At 53.0% G+C, this 12,839-nt stretch overlaps 2 protein-coding genes across 2 annotated transcripts in view; both read left to right on the top strand.

The window, feature by feature from the left end:
- The window catches only part of BEND5 (BEN domain containing 5), a 981,719-nt gene that overhangs the window by 59,686 nt on the left and 909,194 nt on the right, over positions 1-12,839 (top strand). The window lies entirely within an intron of this gene.
- Positions 3,193-4,931, top strand: LOC149523908 (uncharacterized). Its single transcript, XM_089780409.1, has 2 exons — positions 3,193-4,033; positions 4,229-4,931. Exons 1-2 carry the CDS (start codon positions 3,484-3,486, stop codon positions 4,798-4,800), a joined length of 1,122 nt encoding a protein of 373 aa, XP_089636535.1. The 5' UTR covers positions 3,193-3,483; the 3' UTR covers positions 4,801-4,931.

Genomic DNA, 12,839 nt, shown 5'->3' with positions numbered 1-12,839 from the left:
TGTTATAGTCTGCAACCATTCACAACAGCTGCAGATTTGATGAAAACTCGCTGCCTGGCACACCACTCTTCAGGACTGACAGTATGCCAAATACTGCCCAATTCAGCCTCTCAGTCACATCAGTGTGATCGGCACCTCCACTCTCACTATGCAGTGATGATGATGACTCCCTGGCTGTGTACACTCACGGCTTCTTGCACCAGAAATATGCAAATGAGGCTAAGCATGGAATATTGTTGAGTCTTATTTGCATACCTAATGAGCTGCCATTTTTGCGCAGGCTCTTGCCCCAGAAGGAGCTGTCTACACTGCCCCTTTTTGCGCGAGAAAACCCCTCTTGCGCAATGCCGTTATGCCAATTATTTTCAGGAATTACGGCGTTGTGCAAGAAAACCCCTCTTGTGCAAGAAGGGACAGTGTAGACAGCTCCTTCTGGCTCGAGCCTCTTCTGCAAAAATGGTGGCTCATTAGGTATGCAAAAGAGTCTATCATTAGCATACTCTCTGCTGCAAAACCCTTGGGCTGTGTCTACATTGGCGCGATCTTGCGCAAAAGCAGCTGTTTTTGCGCAAAAACTTGCTGCCTGTCTACACTGGCCGCGAGTTCTTGTGCAAGTAAACTGACGTTCTAATGTATGAAATCAGTGCTTCTTGCGCAAGAACTCTCATGCTCCCGCTCAGGAATAAGTCCTCTTGCGCAACAGTTCTTGTGCAAGAGGCCAATGTAGACAGGCAACGTGAATTTCTTGTGCAAGAAAGCCAGAGGGCTAAAATGGCCATCAGAGCTTTCTTGCGCAAGAGATCATCTACACTGGCATGGATGCTCTTGCGCAAAAGCACATAATTTGTGCAAACGCACAGGCCAGTGTAGATGCTCTCTCCTTGAAGAGTTTTTGCACAAGAACTCTTCCGCAAAAGGGTTCTTGCGCAAGATCATGCCCGTGTAGACATAGCCATGTAGTGTAGACAAAGCCCTCCTGCCCTATCAACTACCTTTTGAGAGCTGAAGAAGGGGATGATACAGAGATTATAGAGGAGGAATCAGCACCTGAATCTCCACTATTGGCATATCTATCCTCCTCCTCACCATATGACATGATCATGCCACGTCCCATGCCCCCTCCACCCCCCACAGCAGTCAGTGACTTTAAGTCTTTTCAGGAGCTATATAAAAGAGTGGCAGACTCCCTAGCCATCTCTCTGATAAATTTACCAGAGGTGCACTATACGTTAATAGACATCTTCATGCCCCTCACACAGCTAAGCTAGCCTTACCCATGAATCCTGTGCTGATGGACCTGGCAAAAATGACATGGCAGACTCCAGCTACTAACCTCTAAAAAGGCAGACTGGACCCCAAGGAGCAGATTTCCTTTTCTCACACCCTAACCCAAACTCCTTAGGTGTGAAGGCCATGGGCAACAAGCAGCTCATAGCACCCTATATGACAAGAGATAGGGATGTTAAATATCAGTTAATTGAATAGTCGATTAACCTCATGAATTCTTATCGGTTACTCAACTCTTCTATAATCCTCAACCAGTGCACTCAGGCCCCACTCCCAAGGAGTCCCCTTCCACTCTGCACTCCTGTCTCTGTATCAGAGGCAGCAGTGTGGGGTGCCTGGTCTACAAGGGGAGCCGGTCTACAAGGGGAGCCAGTTTAAAAACCAGTTCTCCTTATAGACTAGCTGCCTCTGATACAGAGGCAGCAGCACAGGGTGGCAAGCGGGCGCCCCTGTCAGTGGGGTGTGTGTCTGAGCACCTGGACCTGGTGCAAGTTGGAACTGAGCTGGGCTACCTGCCCACCTGGATCCTAATACACTTTAAATGCAGAGCCGCAGTGGGAGTGGGTCCTGACTGCAAGCTATGACTGAGCCAAGCTCCCTGCCTGCCCGGCTCCTAAATGTGTTTTAAATGCAGAGTCGTAGCAAGGGTAGGTCCTGGACCCAGCACAAGCTGGGAATAAGCTAGGCTGCTGGCCAGCCTGCTAAAAAATTTACTGGCAAGGAGGGAAGAGGAGGATGGAAATGTGTGTAGTCTATAGCATTATTACATCCCTTGCCAGAGACTGGAAAAACCTGGACTTTTTGATATAAAGGTATAGTTGCCAGAAGACTCACAGAGCAGTGGAAAGTCCTAGCAGTTGTCCCAGCAAATCTCCACAAAATGGGAATTGTCATCTTCCCATAGCTGGATGGTTGCCTATTAAAAGGAACCTCCTTCCTTGCAGAACAAGTGGTGACCATAATCAGAATACTGTTCAACAAGCTGGACCTAAAACTGAAATTCCAGAAACACACTGACACCCAAGCAATGCCTAAAGTTCATAGGCGCCAGCCTAGACTGTACAACTGCTATAGAATCACTCCCATTGCACACAGCTGCACCTATTGTGGACCTGGTTTCCCTGGTACAGCACAGTCCACAGATTACAGCAAGGCTTTGTCTCCAGCTACTGGGCTGTATTGCTGCAGCCACTGTCATAGTCCGACATGCACGTCTCCACATCAGGTCCTTACAGGCGTGGCTACACACAATCCACATACCACACTTCTACCACATAAACAAGCACCTCTCTATGCCCCCCAAGATAAAGGAATCCCTTTCTTGTTGGACAGATCAGGATAACTAGGATATGTCTACACTACAAAGTTAGTTCGAACTAACAGTTGGCCACTCTGGCCAACACCAGGGAAACTCGTCTGCCCCCCTCCTGGCCCCGGACCCCTTAAAGGGGCACGGGCTGGCTACGGTGCCCGTGCCAGGTGCAAGCCTGCCAGCACCCAGCCAGCAGACCCTGCACCTGGCACGGATCGAGCCACCCACCCGATGCCCCCCAGCCCACCCCCTCTTCCCGGGACCAGGCTGGCGGCTCCCGGGAGCTTGCCCGGGACCGCAAGAGGCAGGCATCCGCCTGGGCTAGTGCGGACATCGTGGCCCTCGTCCACGACCTCCGCACTAGGCACAGGAAAGTGGCCGGCTAGGGCAGGAGAGCTGCCAGCCTGGCCACCCAGGAGCAGGTGTGCATGAAAATCAAGAGGGTCCACTGAGACCCCCGACCCTGAGCCCTGAGCTTACAATGGCCTTACTGGGGGTATGTCTACACTAGAAAGTTAGTTCGAACTAACGGACGTTAGTTCGAACTAACTTTCCTATGCGCTACACTAGCTCTCCGTTAGTTCGAACTTAATTCGAACTAACGGAGCGCTTAGTTCGAACTAGGTAAACCTCATTTTACGAGGACTAACGCCTAGTTCGAACTAGCTAGTTCGAACTAAGGGCTGTGTAGCCCTTTAGTTCGAACTAGTGGGAGGCTAAGGCTTCCCAGGTTTCCCTGGTGGCCACTCTGGCCAACACCAGGGAAACTCTATTGCCCCCCTCCCGGCCCCGGAGCCCTTAAAGGGCCACGGGCTGGCTACTCACTTTGTGCCAGTTGCAAGGCTGCAAGCACCCGTGCCTGCACAGCCTGCACCTGCCACACTATGAGCCAGCCATCCGAGGGCTCCCAGCCCTCCACTGCTCCCCACGACCAGCCTGGCGGCTCCCGGGAGCCTGCCCGGGGGCGCAAAAGGCGGGCGCCCGCCTGGTCAAGTGCGGAGATCGTGGACCTCATCGAGGTTTGGGGGGAAGCCTCAAATGTCCACGATCTCCGCACTAGCCACCGGAACGCGGCCGTCTATGGACGCATGGCTGCCAGCCTGGCCGCCAGGGGCCACCAGCGCAGCCGGGAGCAGGTGCGCTGCAAGATTAAAGACTTGCGGCAGTCCTACTCCCGGGCCTGCCTGCCAGGGGCTGACCCGGAGGCCTGCCCCCACTTCCATGCCCTGGACCGCATCCTGGGGCCTCATGCCGTCCCTGCCCCCCGGGACGTGATTGACCCCGGGGCAGAGGGACCGCTCCTGGACACCGAGGAGGAGGAAGAGGGCTCTGAGAGCCAGGAGCCTGCTGCCAGCCTTCCCAGGACCCGGGACCCCCGAGGCACCCCACAGAGCCGCTCGCCTGCATCATCAGAGGCCGGGGAGGCGTCCACCTGTGAGTACCCTCGTGTTCCCCTTATGTGTACGGGGGGCTGGGGCGAGAGGGAGCCCCGGGACCGTGCGCCTGGGCCTTGCCCACTACGGAGCAGCAGCTGGGGATCCTGCAGGGGCCCTGGCCTTGCAGAGGGGAGCTGGGTTTCACACACCTGGGCCCCTGGGGTAATTGACCGCTGGTCTTCTTGCACCACAGCTGCAGCACCGGGGACTGCAGGGCGCACCACCCCGCCTGCAGCAGCCGCCCGCGCCCGGGCAAGCAGGACAGCCAGGAACCAGGAGGACTACCAGAGGCGGCATCTCCGGTTCCTGGACCGACAGCTCCGTCTCCAGGACCACTGGGTCCAGGAGGACCTCAGGCTGCGCCAGAGGAGTCTGGAGGCCCTGGAGGAGCAGGGCCATGCCCTGCGAGGCCACCTCCAGAGCCTGCTAGACCGCTTTCCATTTCCTCCTCCCCCTGCTCCCCCTCTTGCTCCCCCTCTTGCTCCCCCTGCTCCCCCTCTTGCTCCCCCTCTTGCTCCCCCTGCTCCCCCTCTTGCTCCCCCTCTTGCTCCCCCTGCTCCCCCTCTTGCTCCCCCTCTTGCTCCCCCTGCTCCCCCTCTTGCTCCCCCTCTTGCTCCCCCTGCTCCTCCTGCTCCTCCTGCTTCCGCTCCTGCTTCCTCCACACCCCCTGTCCTCTCTGCCCCCCCCTCCACAACCATTCCCCACCGACGCCCCCGGACCCGCAGTGTGGCGAGACGGGAGAGGCACCCAGACTCCCACCCCTGAGCTTTCCTTTCCCTTCCTCCCTTCCCTCCCCTCCCCTTCCAGCTCCCTCGTCCCAGGTTTCCCCCTCCCTTCTCCCACCTTCATTCCTCCCTCCCCCACCCCAGTTCTGTGAAATAAACAGACGTTTTTGTTGGAAAAACAGGTGTCTTTATTTGACAGTAGGTAGGGAGGGGAAAGGGGAAGGGGGGGGTAGGGTGGAAGAAGGCCCCGGTGGGGCATGCAGGGAGAGGTCAGTCCTCCTCCTCCTCCACCTGGAAGCTCTCCCGCAGGGCTTCCCGGATCCGGATGGCCCCCCGCTGGGCTTCCCGGACGGCGGCGGTGCGGGGCTGACCGTAGTGTCCAGCCATGCGGTCAGCCTCAGCCATCCAGGCTGGCAAGAAAGCCTCCCCCTTCCGCTCACACAAATTGTGGAGCACACAACATGCCGCCACCACGGGAGGGATGTTGTGCTCGGCCAGGTCCAGACGGGTGAGGAGGCATCGAAAGCGGGCTTTCAGTCGCCCGAAGGCCCCCTCCACCACGATGCGGGCCCTGCTCAGCCTGTTATTGAAGGCCTGGCGGGAGGGATTGAGGTGTCCCGTGTAGGGCTTCATGAGCCAGGGCTGCAGTGGGTAGGCGGCATCCCCCACCAGGCAGACGGGCATGTCCACGTCCCCGACCCTGATGTGGCGGTCGGGGAAGAAGGTCCCGTCCTGCAGCCGCTGGCACACGGAGGAGTTCCGGTACACCCGGGCGTCGTGTGCTTTGCCGGACCAGCCCACATTTATGTCCGTCAACTGTCCCCGGTGGTCACATACGGCCTGCAGGATGACGGAGAAGTACCCCTTGCGGTTCACGTACCGGGACGCCTGGTGTTCCGGGGCACGGATGGGGATGTGCGTCCCGTCGATGGCCCCCCCGCAGTTGGGGAAGCCGAGGGCGCCGAATCCCCGGATGACGGCATCCGGGTTGGCGAGGCGGACCACCCTGCGGAGCAGCACCCGGTTGATGGCCTTGACCACCTGCGGAGAGAGACACAGCAAAGCGTCAATCAGTGGGGCGCCCGGGTGGCTGGGAGCGTGCGTGCCCTGGCAGTGCCCCGCGCCCCACTCCCGGAAGCAACCCCCCTGGCGGCGTGTAGTACGGCCGGGACAGCCCGACCCCTCCGGTGCGGGGCGCCTTCGCCTCCTCCCGCCCCCCCCTTTGTCCCTGGGGCGGCCCATCCCCTCCTCGCAGCCCCCCTCCCCCCCGGCTCGGTGGCCGACGAGCGCCGTACCTGCATGAGCACTGCTCCGACAGTGGATCTCCCCACGCCGAACTGGTTCCCGACGGATCGGTAGCTGTCCGGCGTGGAGAGCTTCCAGAGGGCGATGGCCACCCGCTTCTGGAGGGGGATGGCGGGCCTCATGCGAGTGTCCCTTCTTTGCAGGGCAGGGGCGAGCCACTCGCAGAGCTCCAGGAAGGTGTCCCTCCTCATCCTAAAGTTCTGGGTCCACTGTCGGTCGTCCCAGTGCTCCAGGACGATGCGGTCCCACCAGTCGCTGCTGGTGTCCAGACGCCAGATGCGGCGGGGCACGCCGGTGCCGGGGCGCTGCCGCGGCTCCTCCACGGCCCCCAGGGCGGCCAGGCGGAGAGGCAGGGGGCTGACGTTCCCCAGGTGGTGCCAGGCAGCCTCGAGCCATTGCTGGCAGGCTTGCAGCAGCAAGTCCAGAACGTGCACCAGAAGGTGCAGGGCGAGCCGTGGCTCCATGTTGCCACCTGCGGCGGCCCCCCCGAAGGGAAGCACCGACACAGACGGGCACAGAGACCGACGCTTTGCTGTCCCTCGGCGAGGTTGGCAAGCAAGCAGGAAAAGCTGAGAACCGGCTGTCCAGGGGGGTCCCTTTAAGCACGAGCCTCAGATAGCCTCAGACAGCAGCCACACAAAGCAACTGCTGACCTGATGCCCTGCCAGAACCGGTTTCAGCTGCCCTTAAATGCCCCCCTGCGTCCAATCAGTGTGGACGCGCTAGTTCGAACTAGCAAAACGCTAGTTCGAACTAGTTTTTAGTTCTAGATGCGCTAGTTCGAACTAGCTTAGTTCGAATTAACTAATTCGAACTAAGTTAGTTCGAACTAGCGCTGTAGTGTAGACGTACCCTGGGTCAGACCAAAGGTCCATCTAGCCCAGTAGCCTGTCTGCCAACAGCGGCCAACCCTAGGGACCCTGGAGGGGATGGACCGAAGACAGTGACCAAGCCATTTGTCTTGTGCCATCCCTCTCCAACCTTCCACAAACCTTGGGCAGGGACACCACTCCTACCCCCTGGCTAATACCACTCCATGGACCCAACCTCCATGACTTGATCTCACTTCCCTTTAAACTCTGTTCTAGTTCTAGCCTTCACAGCCTCCTGCAGCAAGGAGTTCCACAGGTTGACTCTTTGCTTTGTGAAGAAGAACTTTCTGTTACTAGTTTGAAGCCTGCTACCCATTCCTTTCCTTTGGTGTCCTCTAGTCCTTCTTTATGGGAACTAATGAAGAACTTTTCTGTATGCACCCTCTCTACCCAACTCCTGCTTTTAGAGACCTCTGTCCTGTGCCTCCTCCGTCTCCTCTTTTCTAAGCTGAAAAGTCCCAGTCTCTTTAGCCTCTCTTCATATGGGACCTGTTCCCAACCCCTGATCATTTTAGTTGCCCTCCCCTCTCCTAGCCTCTCTCTTCCCCTCTCCCACCTCCTTTTCCCAGTCTCCCCCAGTTTTGTTCAATAAAGACAGATTCAATTTTTGAACACAATTGTCCTTTATTTTGTACATCAAGAAGAGGGGCACTGCTTCCGGCCATCCTTAAGCCCGGTTCAGGGTCCACTTAATGTGGACATGCTAGTTCGAATTAGCAAAACGCTAATTCGAACTAGTTTTTTAGTCTGGATCCGTTAGTTCGAATTAGCTTAGTTCGAATTAACTAATTCGAACTAAGTTAGTTCGAATTAACATTGTAGTGTAGACGTACCCCTAGAGAGTGGTACCTTTTCATGCCATACCTCCGTCTGTGATGATCACTACAGATGCATCTGTAGTAGGATGTGGAGCTCTTATCGGCTGCCAGGTTGTTCAAGAACAGTGGTCTCAACAGGAGTCCAAACTACTTATCAACCTACTGGGTCTCAGAGCAGTCTGCAAAGCATGCCAACATTTTCTACACTTCATCCAAATTGAGTCAGTGCACATACCTACTGACAATCTGTAGCCAGACACAAAACCCCATCTTGTTTTTCCACGAGCCCCATCTTGTTTCCCCCCCCCCCCCCCCCCCAGAGAGCAAGAGAAAGGCAGTCAGCCTTTGATGCCCTGGGAACACAGGTTTGCTGCCTGTCCCTGACTCTACCATAAACAGAAACCAGACAGTAAATGGGCTAGCTGACGACCCGGGGCCTCCCGTCGCCCTGATGGCTAGTACCAGTAATTGACACGCCTGCACTGTCCCAGAGAGGAATCTTCGCCCATCACATACCAGAGGTGCCCATTGTCTGCATTTTCCCAGGTGTAAATTATGCTTTGCACCCTTCATGGGAAACTTGGCATTCAAAGCCATTTTTCCTTAATGGCCACTTGAACCAGGAAGAAGCCTTCATGACCCAAGGGGTATAAAAGAGGTTCAGCAGCCCACCCCATTTGAGCTCCAATCATCTATACCTGCTGGCAGGTATTGATTGTCTCCCGAGGTCTGTGGGACGCCCAACCTCGCCCTACTTCTTCCCGAGGGATTGAGAGAAAGACGCTGGCCACGCCAAGTCTGGAACGCAGGGGTGAGACTATATACCTGCTATGTGTATTTTGCATGCATTTAATAAGAGCTCAGAGAACCAAAAGGGTTTCATGGTACCTGTAAGTGACTTATTAGTGTAATTTCTGTCCTGTCCTTCGTAGTGTCTGTGTTATCTGTAACACAGCAGTAGCATTTAACAACTAAGTTTACCCTGTAACAATAAAATAGTAACTGTTTAAGCTTTAACCTGACTCCTTCAGTTGCTGTAACAGAACCAAGCACAATTTAAAAGAACTTCAGCCGGTCATAAGGGACTCACTGCCCTGACCGTCGGCTGACACAATCTGAACATAATTTTTTACATAAACTGTAAGGGTGGAGCTCACTCTTACTTTGTCTAGAAGCTATCTAGCTATGGGAAAGGTGTATCCCATGCAACATCAGTATTACAGTGTCTTATTTCCCTGGCAAAGACAACATTCTGGCGGACAACCTCAGCAGACTATACTTTGAATCACAAATGGGAGCTCAACCCCACCATGCTAACATCGGTATTCAGACAATGGGGATACCTTAGAGCTGTTTGCAAACAGTTCCAGTGCAAAATGCTCAAGACATTGTTCAAGGGCAGTCCTGGGCTCCCAGTCCTGGGGGATGCATTCACAATAAAGTGGGATGCACCTCTACTATATGCATTCCTGCCATTGCCTTTACTCCAATGGGTAATCCTCAAGATAAAGCAGGATAGAGCTTCATAATTACCCAAGGTAGAGCCACCCACAGGGACACGCCTTGAAGAAGAAGAGACGGTTACTCACCTTGTGCAGTAATTGAGGTTCTTTGAGATGGTTGTCCCTGTGGGTGCTCCACCACCCGTCCTTCCTCCTCTTTGCTTCAGAACTCTTAGTTCTGGGAAGGGAAGGTATTGAGGGGTTGGTTGGCTGCACACATGCAGTAGCCATTCAAAACACCATGTGCTGGCTGCCCTGCATACTCAGCCTACCCAGGGCACTGCTGTCTTAATTCTCTAACTTAGAGGCACAGCGTCACCAAAACACCTAGGCTATGTCTACACTCGTGGCTTCTTGCGCGAGTAATATGCAAATGAGGCTAAGTGTGGAATATCTCTGAGCCTCATTTCTATACCTAATGAGCCACCATTTTTTTTCAGAAGAGGCTCATGCGCAAAAAGGAGTGTCTACACTGCCCCTTCTTGTGCAAGAAAAACCCTCTTGCGCAATGCTGTTCTTCCTGAAAAGTAATAGGTGTAACGGCATTGAGCACGAGGGTTTTTCTTGCACCAGAAGGGGCAGTGTAGACACGCCTTCTTGCACAAGAGCCTCTTCTGAAAAAAATGGTGGCTCATTAAGTATGCAAATGAGGCTCGGCGATATTCCAAACTTAGCCTCATTTGCATATTACTCGCGCAAGAAGTCGCGAGTGTAGACATAGCCCTAAGGTGGAACATCCACAGGAACAACCATCTCTAAGAACCTCAGTTACTGACAAGATAAGTAACCCTCTTTTTCCAGTGATACTCTTTCAAGAGTAACAATATATTTGAACCTATTGCAGGTTAGAAGTCACAAAAATTAATACCAGTAATATAGATTTTTTAAAAAAAAGTTTATATTTTTTAATGACAACTACAGTATGACCTCAGGCATAGATTAATGGATGTAGAATGCACAGAGTGATATCAGCTGACATATATGACATTACTCAGATGTCTCAAACTCCGGAAAATGCATGTGAATGATTTATGGAATTGATATTAATCTCTTTCCAGTAAATGCGTTACTAAAGTTACATGGGAAATTGATGTTGCTGCTGTAATGCCAAATTAATTTCTTTCTTGCTAGGTCAGCACTGTAAATGGAACTAACGTTAACCTTTTATGTGTCTAAACAAGATAGAGCGTGGAAGACATTTTTACAGTCAGAGTGCTTATTGCTTAAGTGATACCTGCTAATAGATATGAATTTACTCAAATATCTCAACTTTTGGGAAATCCGTGTGTAACAGGATGTACTCACTTCTTGTGTGTACCCTTGGCCAAGTGCATGTGCTTGCATTCTGTCACTCTGTTTCTAGTGGTTCATCAACAACTCGTTCCTCTAGCTGAGTCACACACAAGGTGCATTTGAAATAACAAGGCAAACCCCTTCTGGGTTACAAGTCCAACAGGGGTGCCTCTCAGTGCCCTCAGTAATGTCTCTTACTGTTCCCAGTATGAATAAGAATGGTGCTCCAGGGCTCCTTCTCTGGAGGCAACATCTTTGCCCTCTCAGGATCTTTCTGGCTCCAGCCCTTCAGCTAGGTAACTATAATTCAGTTCACTGCACTAAGGTGCCTCACTGTCTAGGAACTTTATTCACCCTTATCACAGGACCTTGTCCCAGTGGAGTCCTAGCAGTTAGCCAAGATCACCATTTACTCTCAGTGGACACTCTGTAGTATAGCTCTCCCCTGCGGGCTTGCTGCCCACGGTGGCCACTCTCATGTCATGTCCCTTGAAACAGCCTCTCCCTTTGAATGTTATGGAAAACAGTCCTTTTCCTGAAACTTCTGTTGTCCTGGCAAAACCAAACCCATACCGTACTTTAAGTTAGGAGAAGAAGCTGTATACCAAATTTGGTGATCTTCCCCTTTACTGTTTAGGTGGAGTTTTTGAACAAACGAATTCACAGACAGATAGATACATTCATATATAAAATCACCAACAGACTTACTTGGCATTGCTTGGGTCCTTAAGAGCAGAGCCTTGGAGATGGGGTGGGTGTGTAAAGGAGGCTGGGGGCCAAGGGTCTGTTCTCTCCCCTCCCCCTAGGCCACCTCCCCAGTCCACTCAGGGCCTGTTCTTGTCCCCACCCCCCACCAAGCCAACCTGTGGAACTCCTTGCCAGAGGATGCTGTGAAGACCAGGATTTTAACAGGGTTCAAAAAAGAACTAGATAAATTCATGGAGGATAGGTTCATCAATTCTTTTTAGTCAGCATGAGTAAGAATGGACGCCCTAGAACTCTGAGAAACAGAGGCTGGATATGGGTAATGGGAGGGGATCACTTGATGATTACCTGTTCTATTCATTCTCTCTGGGGCACCTGGTATTCACCACTGTGGGTAGATAGGATACTGCGCTAGATGGACCTTTGGTCCGACCCAGTATGGCCATTCTTATGTTCTCTACAGAGATATTAGGTGCCTTATTCTGCAGTTACCTTGAAACACTCTTATCAGGCAGGAAAATATATTAAATGTCACTGGCTAGTCTAGGGCAGTTCTGTCCAAGAGATGCAATCATTAGTGTCCCAGCCCTAATCTTGTTCTGGGTCTTCTGTCTAATTGTAAGACCTGGAAAGAGTATTCTAGTCTCCACCTGGAATTACATCCTTGTTGATAACCATTTTCACTCAGATGTTGGAAAGGTTCCACTATCTTGCAGAAAGGCAGACCAAAATTAAATCAGCTGCCTGGGAGTTCATTTTGTTAGGGATTTTTCTCTTTGGCTGCCTTCTTTCCTCAAGATGGACCCTTGTCTTCACTGCCACATTAAAACCTTGGAATTATTTCTTCTGAGAGTGAGTGCCTGCCAACAACACAACTTGAACATACTGATAAGTATCCTGAACATGGTGTATGCAGGAATAAAGGTGGTTCTGAAAGCATGGTATTGCTCAGAATTTGTGTCCATTCAGTAAATGTTCTGAGATAGGAAGCATTAGTGCACTTATGCACTTAGGCATTATTTACACTTGGGTAAAAAGCTGGATATTTTGGCAAGAAAAATAGTGGTAGTCTGTCAGACATTTCAACAGCTGTTGTGTATAATCATCAATAGTTTTATACCTGGTTTATAAATGCAGAAGGACTGATTATCCCTGCATAGCACTTTTTAGTGTCAGTCTCTCGAATATGCATGAAGAAAGGCAAGGTGCAAGTGATGTGGTTTAATTAGATGGCAAGCGGTCCAGCTGAGCAGTGCAGCGCATCACGGAGGGAGAGGGAGGGGAAGGGGGGCAGGGCACCATGCAGGGAAGGGAAGGGGGGGGCGGAGCCGGCCGGAAGGGGGGTGGGAAGCAGAGCTGGGGGGGACTGGGGGCTGGAGAGGAGGATGGGGGAGCCTGGAGGAAGGGGGGAGGGAAACAGCACTGGCGAGGGGGAGGAGACCCCCGGCAGTGGCACGAAGCCGCAGGCAGGACTTCCATCCACCCCGCGGGAAGCTGGCACTACGCTAGAGTTAGGTAGTGGGGCTTCTCGGGGGTGTGGGGGAAATGAGGGTTGGGGGGACTGGTCGAGGCCTTGCAATTGAC

Source organism: Pelodiscus sinensis, chromosome 9 (genome assembly GCF_052426305.1).
Source record: "Pelodiscus sinensis isolate ZL-2025 chromosome 9, ASM5242630v1, whole genome shotgun sequence".
In the NCBI taxonomy this organism is placed as follows: Eukaryota; Metazoa; Chordata; order Testudines; family Trionychidae; genus Pelodiscus; species Pelodiscus sinensis.
The sequence above is the reverse complement of the archived record's forward strand: the minus strand, read 5'-3'. Positions and strand labels throughout refer to the sequence as shown.